The sequence below is a fragment of the Balaenoptera ricei genome, chromosome 13 (genome assembly GCF_028023285.1).
Source record: "Balaenoptera ricei isolate mBalRic1 chromosome 13, mBalRic1.hap2, whole genome shotgun sequence".
NCBI lineage: Eukaryota > Metazoa > Chordata > Mammalia > Artiodactyla > Balaenopteridae > Balaenoptera > Balaenoptera ricei.
This window is the reverse complement of record NC_082651.1, coordinates 15,399,580-15,412,951: the sequence shown is the minus strand read 5'-3', so window position 1 is coordinate 15,412,951 and position 13,372 is coordinate 15,399,580. Positions and strand designations below refer to the sequence as shown.

The window sequence follows — 13,372 nt, the reverse complement described above, 5'->3', positions numbered from 1 at the left end:
CAGACTCACTCCCTTAAGGAAAGAGACTGGGTCTTCTTTTCTAGCAGAGTCTGCTCGAAGAGAGTAATCTGAGTGTTGCAGTTTATACAGTAGAATTTTTTTTAACCCATTTAAAAATTTCACCATTTCCTGGTCTGCCAATACACTCATTTAGTCCCAAAAGACGGAAAATAGCATGGAACGTTAGCTTGAGAGAGACAGCAGATACCCGCCCTCAAGTACCACCTTCTCCTGCCAACACTTCCCCCACGCCCCCAGCAGCCATCACTAATTGATGGTGGCCCATGCCCTGAGACCAGACATGCCACCCAAATCTCTTTACTTGGCCTGAGATGAAACTGATTTGGTCTCCTGATACATGAGAAAACTCAGTGCTCCATTTGACACACCGGACCTGCACCACACTCCAAGAAAAATGAATTCCCTGGTTAAGCGAGGTCTGAGTTACTGAATATTAAAACCCTTTGATGCTTCCAAAGGCACGTATAACTACATTAGCGACTCTGAGAAGTCCCAGGTAAAGAAACTTGCTAAATGCTGGCCAGGTCTCGACGTGAGTGGCTCTATGTGAGAGGCCCTCCCCGCCCCGTGGCCCACTCCACTTCTGCCAATGCACTGGCCACTGCCTGACAGAGTGTATATGTACAGACAGTGCCCGACTTAGGATTCTGGGGGCTTTACGATGGTGCAAAAGCAATACGTGTTCAGTAGAAACTGTACTCCCCATTTTGAATTTAGGTCTCTTCCTGGGCTACTGAAACGTTGTAGGATACTCTCCTGAAGCAGGGCGGGGCAGCAAGCTGCAGCTGGCAGTCAGCCCCGTGATCACGAGGGTAAATAACCCATACACTCAGAGCCGTCCTGTTGTTCACTTCCAGGACAGTATTCAATAACTTAACAAGAGATATTCAACACTTCATTATAAAATAGGCTTTGAATTAGATGATTTTGCCCAACTGTAGGCTAACATAAGTGTTCTGAGCACATTTAAGGTAGGTTAGACCTAAGCTGTGCTGCTCAGTAGGTTAGGTCCGTTAAATGCATCTTCGACCCACGGCATTTTCAACTTACGATGGGTTTACAGGGATATAACCCCATCATAAGTCGAGGAAGATCTATACTTGTGTATCTGTTGATGCGTCTCCGCTGATGGAATGTAAGCCTCGCAGGGGACATGCTAAGTCTGTCTGGTTCCCTGCTGGGTCTCTAGCTTATTTCCCAGACTTCACCTCCTCTGCTTCTGTTAACACCTGTCCACAATGCTAGACGGGAAGGGCGTGCCACAGGGACCAAGAGGCAGCTTCACACACCCTGCTCCTCACGGCTATCCTGCGAGTAACACCCTAGGCCACCATGGCCCTGAGGCTTGGGGCAGGCTGGAGATAGGCAGAGGGGGAAATTCAGAGTCCCTCCATTACCAAATGAACCCGGATCCAAGAAAGAGAGGACCTTTGAAGGTGGAAAGAGGAGCAACTCTAAAGGTCTCTCCCACAGCCGGGGACCCTGGAGGCACCATGAGGCCAAAGCCAAAAGGGGCAGCCCCTGCCCTCTGTCCAAAGAGAGCAACGAACAGGTCTCCTCCCAGGGCCTCGGACTCCGGAATGTCACCACTGGGCTTCCCAATGCCTTTCCCTGACACCCGACCCAGCTTCCAGATGCAAACCCCTGGTTCCCAGGAGGCCATGGGCACCGGACTGGGCGTTCTCTGACTCTTGTCCCCTCACACGAGAGCCCTTGCCCAGGAAGCCCATATGTGCCCGAGGGAGGAGGCGGCAGCAGGTGGGAGGCCATCGGAACACTTGAGCTCTGCTCTCTGCTCCTCCCCAGTCCTCCCTGGAGAGCGGCAGGGGGACCGTGCACAAGGAAATGAGCCTCTCCGTGGAGGGAATTAAACCACCTTCTATTACGGACCTCAAGGCCCATGAAGGAGGAAGCCGATTAAGGGGCCGCTGCTAACGAGCACCACAGCTTGACGTGGTGGGGGAGTGAGACAAGGAGGCTGGCTCCTCGAGGAAACACTAATGGGCGGATGGGGCAAACCGCCTACCCCTGCGGATCTGGGAGGATGGGCGATGCCTGCTCTCTGGGGCTCCTCCGCGGCCTGACTCCTGATGCCGGCAGGTACACGGGACGGAGACCCCCCCTTCCCTCCTCCTCATCTCTGTCATGTGTTCAATCTCACTAGGAAGGCTTAAAGCTTAGGCCAAGACAGGCAGGAAGAAGCCAGGTGGGAGGGATGTGCACTCTGGTGGCCCGGGAGGTGGGTCTTCCCTGTGGGTAGAGGGTATCTGGAGACCTGGCAGGGAGTGAGAGCAACGCTACCCCAGGGCCTCAGGATCCCCGCCGAACAGCTGGTCCGGGAAGAGGCAGAGGCTGTCCCCACCCAAGCCACTGCAGTCGGCCACATGCCTTCTCCCCAGCCCTCCTCGCCATCCCCATCCGCCACCTAACAGCACGCACCATGGGAATTCCGATTTCATTGGTGTTGATGTACATGTCGGGGCAGATGACTGAGCGAGCTGCGTAGTCTACTCGCTTTCCCATCATGTGCTTCCGGAATAAACCATCCTTCTTCTCCAGGATCTTTATGGGGAAAAAAGTCCACAGAAAGCATTAAAAAAAATCAAGTATGTTTATCATTTTCTTCCTTCAAGACAAACATGTTTCTTACTTAACCCCTTTGGCTAGCAATGGGGATCCAACTTACTGCTCACCTGCCTAATGCCAGGGTACTTTTCCATCATTAATTTGTCCATCTCACTATCAAACACAATATTGACGTGACTCTGAAGGCGAATCCAAATGTTGTAAAGTTTGTCTGTGAGGGACTGGCCTGGAAGTAGACTCAAAAAGGACCGGTCCATAGCGATCGAAGGGTCTTTTTCCTGGCCAAGACACAAGCAAGAAAACAGGCATGATGGCAGAACCTCAAACCTGGTTCCATTTTTCTTTCTTACTAGAGCTCTGACAAATGATGAGCTCTGGAGTCTGCCTTTATGTCTTTTGAACTTGACAGATCAGCGGCAAAAGTGCTCCTAAATCTATCTTGTCCAAAACATCAGCCCCACTACCTATTTACCAGCCCGTCTCTTTCTGGGAGTAAAACGAACTCAAATTTCTAAGAAGTCTCCTTTCTTTCCTTTTAAATTGACACACAATTATTATCTCACAGTTTCTGAGAGTCAGGAATCTGGGCACAGCTTAACTGGGTTCTCTGCTTCAGTCTCCCCCAGGTCACAATAAAGGAGTCAGCCAGGGCTAGGGTCTCATCTGAAGGTTCAACTGGGGGAGGACCCACTTCTAAGCTGACATGGCTGTTGGCAGGATTCAGTTCCTTGAGGACTACTGGACCAAGGGCCTCAGTTTCTAGTTGGTTGTTGGCCAGAAGCCACCTTCAATTATTTGCTGCATGGGCTTCTCCAACATGGTAGCTTATTCCCTCAAAGTGTGCAAGCCAAGAAGGTAATGGATGTATCTGCTAGGAGCAGCTGAAGTCCCTTAGTATCTAATTCTTAAGGCAACCCTAGAAATTATTCCCATATCAATACTCTTCTTATGTAGCTCCGTTATCCTGCGAGATAACTGATTCTCATATGGAGTTTCGGCTTTATTTATGGTTTTGGAAAAACTTAATCCAAAGCACTCATAAAAATGCAGGTGAAGTAATTTCTTAAAAGGAAAAATGTTTGCCTTATGATTTCCTGTGCCACCAATTAAGATGAAGGCTATGTCAAGTTACTGGCTGATCTCCAGGCCTCACTGAAATATTTAACCAATCCTTTCAATATTTCTGTCCCTGGCTCTGCCTCTTCCTCTTCTCCCACACCTGCCCAGGTGACAGGCCTTAAGGCAGTAAGCTGCCCTAGAGCACCACCTACTGACACTGTCTGGTCTCATGGGGCTGGGTACGACACAGGAGAGAGACATATGGTCCTTTGTCCCAGTGTGGGTCAGATGAGAGAAGAAAGCTGCCAGCACTGAGGGGAGGGAAAGCGGAGGATGGGGGAAGACGCAGTAAATGAGAATGTCTTGGAACCCATTAGTGATAAAGTGGGCTTGTCCTCAATCCTGAGGAATAGAAGGGTCTTCTCAGTTACAGAGAGGACAGGTGTATTTTCTGTTCTGGCAGAGGGAGGCTCACAGGGAGAGACGGTCACCTACATGATGACAGAGGCCCTGTCAGACTAACTCACTTCTCATGGCAGCACCTGACTCAGGGCCGTGTGACTACTTGCGAAATGAGTGAGACCCTGTCTCACTTGTACATTCTCAGTGCCTGGAGCGGCGCTAGCCCACCCACACAAGGCATTCACGATTCGTGAGAGGGCCGCCATGGGAATGGGATGTTGGGAGCAAGCGTGGGAAGAAACAACACACCCTATTAATCAGATGGAAAGAGGGCACTGTGAGTTCAGGTAGTAAGGACCTCAGGAATCAGAGAGGATACTGTTCATTTCTGCAGAGATTTAGCTTTTTCTCTTGGACAAAAGGCTGCCCTAGTTTCAAGGGACAGCAACGTAAAATCCTCAGCCCTGGTCACTGCAGCCGTCTATCCTAAGGCCTTCCCTCCGAAACTGAACTAGGACCTGCAGATGGCAGATTTCTCTAATACTGAGGATTTTTCAAAGCACATTTGCCCCAGCAGATCAGAAAACTTAAGCAAAACCAAAGAAACCCCAAGCAGAAAGGCCGAGTAACCCAGAGCATGGGTGTCCAGGACAGACAGTGGCGCCACCTGGTGACGGGCCTGTCCCAGCAGGGGAAGGGAGCCTGGAAGCCCTGACTATCTACTCAAGGCTGAGACGGTCCTTCCTATTTACATCCAGAGAGCATCTTAGAGCTGGGAAGGATGTCAGTGATCTCAGCAAACTTCCTGAGCGGCCGACTCATCTTTATACCCACCGAGGACCTGGCCCCCTGAAGGGGCTCGGGAAATGTCTGCTGAAACAGGAAAACTGAATTCAGCTCCACCATTTACTGGAGAGTAAGCTGAGGCCCCAAATCTGACAGTCCTATTCTGGGAAATTCCTACAAATGACAACACTGCCTTCCTGACCCCAATGCTGGAGACCTTCCTGAGCCAAAACCAGAGCTGGGTGGCATGGGCTCTGGTACCATAACCCAGGAGGGACATTCTTAGAGCTGAGGGCAGCAGACTGGTGTTTCTAGAGCTGCCAGGGAGAGCAGGTGGGCCAGAACACACCACATATAAAATCCCACCACAGACCACATGCATTTTATAGTGGAGACAAGACCAAGAAGTTAAAGCAACTCAACCAAGGTCACCCCAGGCGTGATCGCGGGGGCCACGCTCAGACTCACGCGTTCCCCCAGACATCGCCTGGTCCTCCCAAACCCACAGCTCACACACAGCTGTACAGAACTGCTAACAGGCATCTCCCAGGACCCAGAGGGTAGGGAGTCAGAACTACGACATCAGCTCCAAGGCGGCCCTGACCTCATCTGCGGCAGGTGCTGCCACCTCACTTGGCAGCTCCTGTTCTTGGGCCATCAACGCCAGAAGCTTTCGGATCAGAACCACATCCTTCATGACAGCCTGCAGGTTCACCGTCTGGCCGTTGGTAAACATCTGGTCCCCGAGGCGGCTGACGGGGCGATACCTGTAGGAGGACGCGTGGCGTCAGTGGATGCTTAGCATGAAGGGCGTGTTCCTCAGCCTCCCACCTGCCCCTATTTCACCCCCACACTCAGAAAGAAACCCACATCCCTCCTGCACGCAGGAAGAACGGAAAGGAAAATGCTCCTACCACCCGCCACCTGGGAGTGGAACAGATGCGCTACTTCTCAGTGCCCTTGACCCTTCCATCATCCTCTCCCAGAGGTCATTATTCAATTGGTCCAGAAACCTTTGTCAGGTGAAATAAAGCCAATGAAAGGGCATTACCTTGAGGGTGGCACCACCAAGAAATCCAGAAAGAACATACTGGGATTGAATCTGGACTCCATGCCAACATCTTCCAGTCCCAGAAAAAGGTAATTCAGAAAGAATCCTGTGTTTGAAATAAACCAAAAGGATCATTTAAATCTATATGTAAGAGCATGGAAGGATGACCACAGAAATTTTACTGAGTGGAAAAAAAAAAAAAAAATCCCAGAACGTAGGACAATATGTAGAGTAAGATTACATTTGTCTTTATAAAAACTAATGAGCAAAAAAACATTCTCTGGGTGCTGTGAGCCTACACACAGGGGAGATGATGGGTTTAAAGACGGGTGCTACAGGGATGACAGTGCTCAGCCCAGGGGCTGAGATGGGCAAGGATGGGAAACAAAAACTTTCACGTGCTTCTGGTCACCTTCCTGGATCATCAGACTCACACGCGCACGTGCACACACACACTTATTACTCTGGTATTTATAAGAAAACGTATTTGAAATAAACAAACAAAAATCAAATCAAAAAATAGTGAGTCTTCTTAAGATGGGTGGGATGGGGAGAGAGGTCCAAGAGGGAGGGGATATATGTACACATATAGCTGTTTCAATTCATTGTACAGCAGAAACTAACACAACATTGTAAAGCAACTATACCCCAATTAAAACAACAACAACAACAACAACAAAAGGAAACAAAATAAAAAACCCTCCACATAGATGCTACCAAGATCGTCTGTGGATCAAAGCTGTGTTTCAAGTGTCTGGTAACCTAAAAAAAAGCTACAGAGAGAATGAATAAAACATGTCAGGGCCAACAACACTCATACTAACTTGAGTGCTATTTTTTTTCTGACATCACTTATCCCTTTAGCAAGATTTTCATTTTTAAGTGCTTGTCATTACACAGCAGTTACATTCAGTGTCCCAGAACACACTCTCAAGAGGGTGGGTGATATGTGGGCTTTTCTTATAAACTCAAAGACTAATGGAAGACTTTCCTATTTGTAGGGAATTAAAATGTATGAAAATCCTAATTTAAAAAAAACAGAGTTCATTTTTTGATTCACAGAAGGAATTCCCATAGACACCTTAAAAAAAAAAAAAACCCAACTTTTATTTATGGGCATTTAAAATAAAGTGAGTTACACTGAACCTTCGAGACTTATGTCAAACTGTATTAAGCGATGCCCACCTGCAGCTGTCATTTAACGACCAGGCTCAGTTACAGTAACTGTCAAGTTCATGCCTTCCCCACACTATAAGGCATCAACAACAATGTACCCTGAAGCCTGCCCCAAACCTACTGTTCGATTTCAGGAGACATCTACAAGAATCACAATTTTGAGAACATAAAAATAAAAAGGCAGGGTAAAGGAGTCCAGGAAAGCAAAGGGCTATTTCTTTAGGCTGGTACAGCACCTTCATTCTTCCAAAGAGCCGTGAGATGTTCTTGAGCGCTGGTGGGTGTCAAGTATCCTCGTTTTCCCATCTGAGCGTCCTCAATTCCTGGAGCCGAAGAGGGGAATCAGAGCACAGTAAGTTAATTACAGGCACTCCCTCCTTAATGGGATTTATCAATTCTTTTCCCCACCCTGCCAAGCCTGCAATCTGACCACAAAAATCAATCTCTAGGACAGCATACTCTCTGCTCTGAATTTTTTCCCCCTTAATCTAATTTCTAAAGTAATGAAAACCATGTAACTAGTGTATGAAATCTAAAAAAGTAGAGCCAAAGGAAAAAAAAATATCACCCACGATTTCATCATGTTAACACAATTACCACTTTTATATATTCTTTTCTGGTCCTTCGGTTTATACAGTTTTAGATCATTATAATCTCAGGTGTGGATTTATTTTGTACTACTTTGCTCATTTAGTGTCATCTTGTGAGCATTTCTGCATGTTGCCCCTTATAGCTTTTGTCTCACCCTCATTTTTTTTTTTTTTTTACCCAGACTGAAACCTAGTCCTTTATCTCTATTTTGTCTGTTTTCCCAAGAGATGTCACTGTTCCAGAAAATAACTTAAATATTCTTGGAGTGGAGGCAGTCTCTCTCTTCCTAGTGGGATGTCTTCTTGGCTCCTTTCCCAAACTTGGCATCGAGACCGAGACCCAAGAACACAAGCACAGTGCCCACCCATTGCATGGGGCTGATGGGGTTGGCGAAGAGGATAACGGAGGCCAAAACGGTGAAGAACTTTCGAGTTGTGGTGATCATGGAGCAGGTCAGGGGACCAAAATACACAACTGTCATGAAGATGAAGCTCTGGCCTAGGGCACCGGTCAGGCCAGTCACCATCATTTTTAATGGCTGCATGATATTCCTCTGAGAGGATGTTTCCTGAGTGACTGAACCACACTGTAATAGTTGGATATCTGAGTTGATCCCAATCTTTTTACTATTATAAGTTACACTGTGATACATAGCTTTATGCACATGGCTTTTACCGGAAAGTTTCACAGCAGAATTATGGAGAAATGAGGATGAACATTTTTATGGGTAAACGTATATTCAATTTCTTCTTACAAATATCTTGCTGGTGTGTCAGAAGTAGATAGATTTTGGTTTCTCAGATTAAGCAAGATGACTCTGGGATACTGTTTATCAGCTATACCCGGAGTAACACAGAAAAATCACACTTGGGGCTGCCATTCAGGAGGTGTGGCCCCAAGCACTTAGATGATTAACAAAGATAAGTAAGCAATGTGACCCTCTAGGTTCAAAACTATCAACTTCTTTTGGAATACATTCACTGAAATTAAATATTGCTTGGGAATTCCCTGGAGGTCCAGTGGTTAGGACTCTGCACTCTCACTGCTGAGGGCCCAGGTTCGATCCCTGGTCAGGGAACTAAGATCCCACAACCTGCACGGGGTGGCCAAAAAAATTTTTTTTAATTGCTCAGTATTCTTTTTTAATGTACTTATCAGGGCAGGAACTGTGTCTTGTCTGTGTTCCTAACACCTAACAGTATCTAGGACCCAGCAGATACTAAATTTTCACTGGCTTGAACACACATGTTCGAAATATCGTAAGATAATCTATATTTAAAAAACCCTACTCTTCTGCTTTTTTCCACATTTGTAAAATCCAGCTTCATTCCACCTCCAATTCTCTAGTTGGTTTCTTTACCAACTGCAGAAGACACGTCACTGAAAGTTTTTAGAGAAATCTGTAACTTGGATAACAATTAATAGATGTACCATAATTTAATAACTTCTATTAACAGGCACTGTAGTCATTTCCAATTTTAAACAACTTCATACTGTGGGCATGCCTAATTCTTAGGATAAAATCATTAAAGTGGAATTGCTCGGTCAAGATGTTACACGTCTAAAATTTTGATTCCTATAAAAGCAAAACATTTCAACCAATTAATGCAATTGAAGGAAGCGTGGGGAATGCAATGAAGAGAGGCTCTCACCTTCAGGGATAAACCACAGAGTTAGAAAGCTACGTGTGTTCAGTGGGGAGAAAAGACCCCATTAACCTAAAGAACCACTTTGTGGGCACTTCTGGAAAGAACCCCTCTCTTACTGAACTGGCTTGATGCGCTGAGGCAGATGAGTTGCATCTGGCAGTGCTCTCCAGCCCCCGACCCAGGGCTGCCAGGGCAGAAAGTGACCCCACCACAGTTTAGTCACAGACTAAAGCAGACCGGGGTTGTTCACTCACTGGATTTGAGTCAGAAGAGACCTGTGGGATGCCACCTCCTCACATGGACTGCACCCTTCCTAACGGGACACTTTTGCAGCCTGCAAAAAATGAAATCTGGGGCTTCCCTGGTGGCGCAGTGGTTGAGAATCTGCCTGCCAATGCAGGGGACACGGGTTCGAGCCCCGGTCTGGGAGGATCCCACATGCCGCGGAGCAACTAGGCCCGTGAGCCACAACTACTGAGCCTGCGCGTCTGGAGCCTGTGCTCCGCAACAAGAGAGGCCGCGATAGTGAGAGGCCTGCGCACCGCGATGAAGAGTGGCCCCCGCTCGCCGCAACTAGAGAAAGCCCTCGCACAGAAACGAAGACGCAACACAACCATAAATAAATAAATAAATAAATAAATAAACCCAAAGTTAAAAAAAAAAAAAAAAATGAAATATGCCTCGATGGGACCTCAGAACGGCCCTAATGTGTGTTTCGTTTAGCTCTAAGAGCTGCCGTGTCAAAAACAAACATCGGGAAGTCAAATAACTTGGGGAAGACTAGATCACAGTGGGTGGAGTACCTCGGCTTTAAGAATTCTCATTTGAAAATGCTAGCATCCTGGGGCTTGAGGAACACTCTGGAGTGAACGTGAATTTCACGAGCTTACGGCGCCCCTCATGGGATCACCAGTACGTGGGGATCACTGAGGCACCGGCCTCACTGCCTGGACCCCTTCGATACCAGGAATGTGGCCAGATCCTTGCTCCTAATGCTCACCTGCCTCCACATCACCTCCCCCTGGAGTTACTGACCTGCGTCACCCGCAGCCTCCCCCAAGAGCAGAGGCCACAAGGTCAGGTCTCCACTTTGGCACTGGACTCGGCCAGAGGCAGGGTCCTGGGCACGAGGCTGAGTGCCCAACAGGTAAATGTCTGCTAAATACTAAAAACCCAATCCAAAAAGTATCGAAGACTACGGGTGACTTGTTTCTAATGCACAGAATTTTGGGTGGCACCATCATATTCTCATAGCTGCAGTGAAGATTACTTCAAAGAATGGATTTGACAAAGGCACTGAAAGGCTACCTAACTTTTAGATATTTGCCCCAAAGAAACAGTTATCCTCTAGATTTCTGACCATCTTTGTTCTCAATCTATGAACATTTTCTAAGGTGCCTTAAGGGCTAGAGCAGCAGTTCCCAACCTTAAAAATTATTTTAAGGGCTATATATAGTGTAGAAAAATCCACCCTTGTGGTTGTTTATGGTTAACCATTAAACAGGCTTTCTAAATGCATTGTGGTATACTGGATTGAATCCTGGAACATAAAAAGGGCATTACTGGATAAACTGGTGAAATTCAAATAAAGTCTGTAGTTAATAGTGTACCAATGTTAATTTCTTAGTTTTGACAAATGCACCATGGTCATCTGAGATGTTACATTAGGGCAAACTGAGTAAAGAGTACACAGTAACTCTCTGTACCATGTCTGCAACCCTTCTATATGTCTAAAATTAGTCTAAAATAGAAGGTTTATTTTAAAAGTAATAATAAACACGTTTGCTATTGCTATGGTCTCAATGTTTGTATTCCCTCAAGTTTCATGTGTTGAAATCCTAACCCCCCAAATGGTGGTGTGTCAGGAGGTCGGACCTTTGGGAGGTGATTAGGTCATGAAGGTGGAACTCTCGTGACTGGGACTGGTGCCCTTATGAAGAGACCCCAGTAGAGCTCCCTTGCCTCTTTCCACCATGTGAGGTTACAGGGAGTAGTTGGCTGTCATTGAGGAAGTGGGCCCTCACCAGACACCGAATGTGCCAGCACCACAACCCTGGACTTCCCAGCCTCCAGAACTGTGAGAAATAAATGTCTGTTGTTTATAAACGCCACTCGGTTTATGGTACTTTTGTTATAGCGGCCCGAATGGGTAAGGCAGTTACTTACTCCAGGCCTTGCCATAGTCCTCAGTGCAAAAGACAGATTATGCAACTCCAGGAAGAGAACTTATTTCCTTGCCTATTCTATGGTTCTTAACTCTGGAATAAGGTTTAGAGACAATATGCTACAGACTTTCGCACATGAAATTTCCTCAACTCTGGGCAAGAAGTTCTGTCGCTGCCACTATATAGAGATGGAAACCTAAGGTCCAAGAAGTGACCTTCTCTAAGCCCCTCAGAATAAGAAGCAGAGTGAGGTGTCCATCACAGGTGATGCTTTTCCCGCCCTGGTACACTGACTGTATAACAAAAAACAAACGGTCAATATCTACAGAGCACATAAGACATAGCAGGCACTGGTCTCAGTACCTCAAATGGAACACCTTATTTAATCTTCACTTCAAAAGAGAAAACAAAAAGCATCTTTAAACAAACTTACAACTACAAAAATGAAAAAGCAGGAGTACCAAGTCTCTCAAATTTCTTCCCCGGTACCCCCACGGGCAGAGCAGAGCTACTCCAGGGATCTGAGAGGTCAGGAGCAGCCTGCAGGAGGCGCTAACAGTCTTTGGCTGCTCACAGTTTTTCTTTAAAATTCACCTACATTTTACTTCAAAATAAATCCACACTTGTTTGACAACAAAATGGTGTGAAATATTTGCCAGGTAAATTTCTTAACTTCTTCCTCAAGAATCTTTCAGAAAACCAACCACTTGTGGCAAGAGGTGCGTCATTCAGCCAGTGAGGGGCTGCCTCGCCCTGCAGCTCAGCCGTCAGTTCTGCGCCAGAGGCCGGGGCCGGGAGCTCGCCAGGATGCCCACTGGCCCTAAGAGCCTGGACACCTGCCATCTGCTGGCCCACCACAAATGTGCAGCTGAGAAACACGTGGTGCGGAGGACCAGGGATCCCTGAGGCTCGGGACACGTCTGATGGCCACACATGAAAGACATGCCGAGGGCCTCCTAGGGCCCGGCCTGCTTACCCTGGGGCTCAGTGTCCTTCCGGTCTGCTTTCCTGTGCACCATGGCCGGATATGTGATTGTCAGTTTGCTGTTGTGCTCCTTTCGGACAACTGACCGCCCAGTTCTAGACATGAGGACAGTTTTGAGGAGAGAAAAAAAACCGAACAATGTGAAATCTAAAATACGACACAAATGAACATATCTATGAAACAGAAGCAGACTCACAGATATAGAGAACAGGCTTGTGGTTGCCAAGGGGAATGGCAGGTGGGGGAGGGAAGGATTGGGAGTTTGGGATTAGCAGATGCAAACTACTATATATAGAATGGCTAAACAGCACAGGGAACCATACTCAATACCCTGTGATAAACCATAGTGGAAAAAATATGAAAAGGAATATATATATATATATATATAACTGAATCACTTTGCTATATAGCAGAAGTTTATACAACATTGTAAATCAACTATACTTTAATAAAATTTAAAACAACAACAGAGGGGAAGGCACTCACTTGCAGTGGGGACATCGCTTAGCAGTCATGTGTGACTTCCAGAAGAAAGCGATGAGCTTGCTCCTGCTCTCACAGACATTTTTTACCTATTAAAAAAAGGCAAGGAAACTCAGAGTGCCATTCTGAAGAGAATCCAGTAGGTATTCATTTTGTGGTTTTCACCTTTTTTTGAAAAACCAGAGGAAGCCACCCTTTTCTTAAAATTTCCCACAGAACCCTAATATAGCCAAACGCTACCAATCACTGAGCGGCTTCTTTCCTTAAGTTTCCTCATTCATAATATGGGAATGAGAATAATAACCACCTTACCAAGCTGTTACTAAGATAAAGACATCATGAATGCAATGGGGGGGCTTGGAATACAGCAAGGATCAATAAATGCTACTTTAATTTAAAACAAACCTGGACTTCCCTG

General features: G+C 46.6%; 1 protein-coding gene and 1 non-coding gene across 2 annotated transcripts in view; one reads left to right on the top strand and one right to left on the bottom strand.

Annotated features, from left to right (window-relative positions):
- Nucleotides 1-13,372, bottom strand: part of POLR1A (RNA polymerase I subunit A) — a 77,023-nt gene that overhangs the window by 52,567 nt on the left and 11,084 nt on the right. The window contains exons 5-11 of the mRNA XM_059942382.1: nucleotides 12,958-13,043; nucleotides 12,463-12,566; nucleotides 7,318-7,404; nucleotides 5,906-6,011; nucleotides 5,459-5,621; nucleotides 2,715-2,885; nucleotides 2,461-2,583 (exon numbers count right to left, since the gene is read on the bottom strand). Coding sequence (XP_059798365.1) covers nucleotides 2,461-2,583; nucleotides 2,715-2,885; nucleotides 5,459-5,621; nucleotides 5,906-6,011; nucleotides 7,318-7,404; nucleotides 12,463-12,566; nucleotides 12,958-13,043 — 840 coding nt within the window. The remainder of the gene's footprint in view (nucleotides 1-2,460; nucleotides 2,584-2,714; nucleotides 2,886-5,458; nucleotides 5,622-5,905; nucleotides 6,012-7,317; nucleotides 7,405-12,462; nucleotides 12,567-12,957; nucleotides 13,044-13,372) is intronic.
- On the top strand, nucleotides 8,678-8,750 carry TRNAE-CUC (transfer RNA glutamic acid (anticodon CUC)). Its single transcript has one exon. It is a non-coding gene; the product is annotated as a tRNA-Glu (tRNA).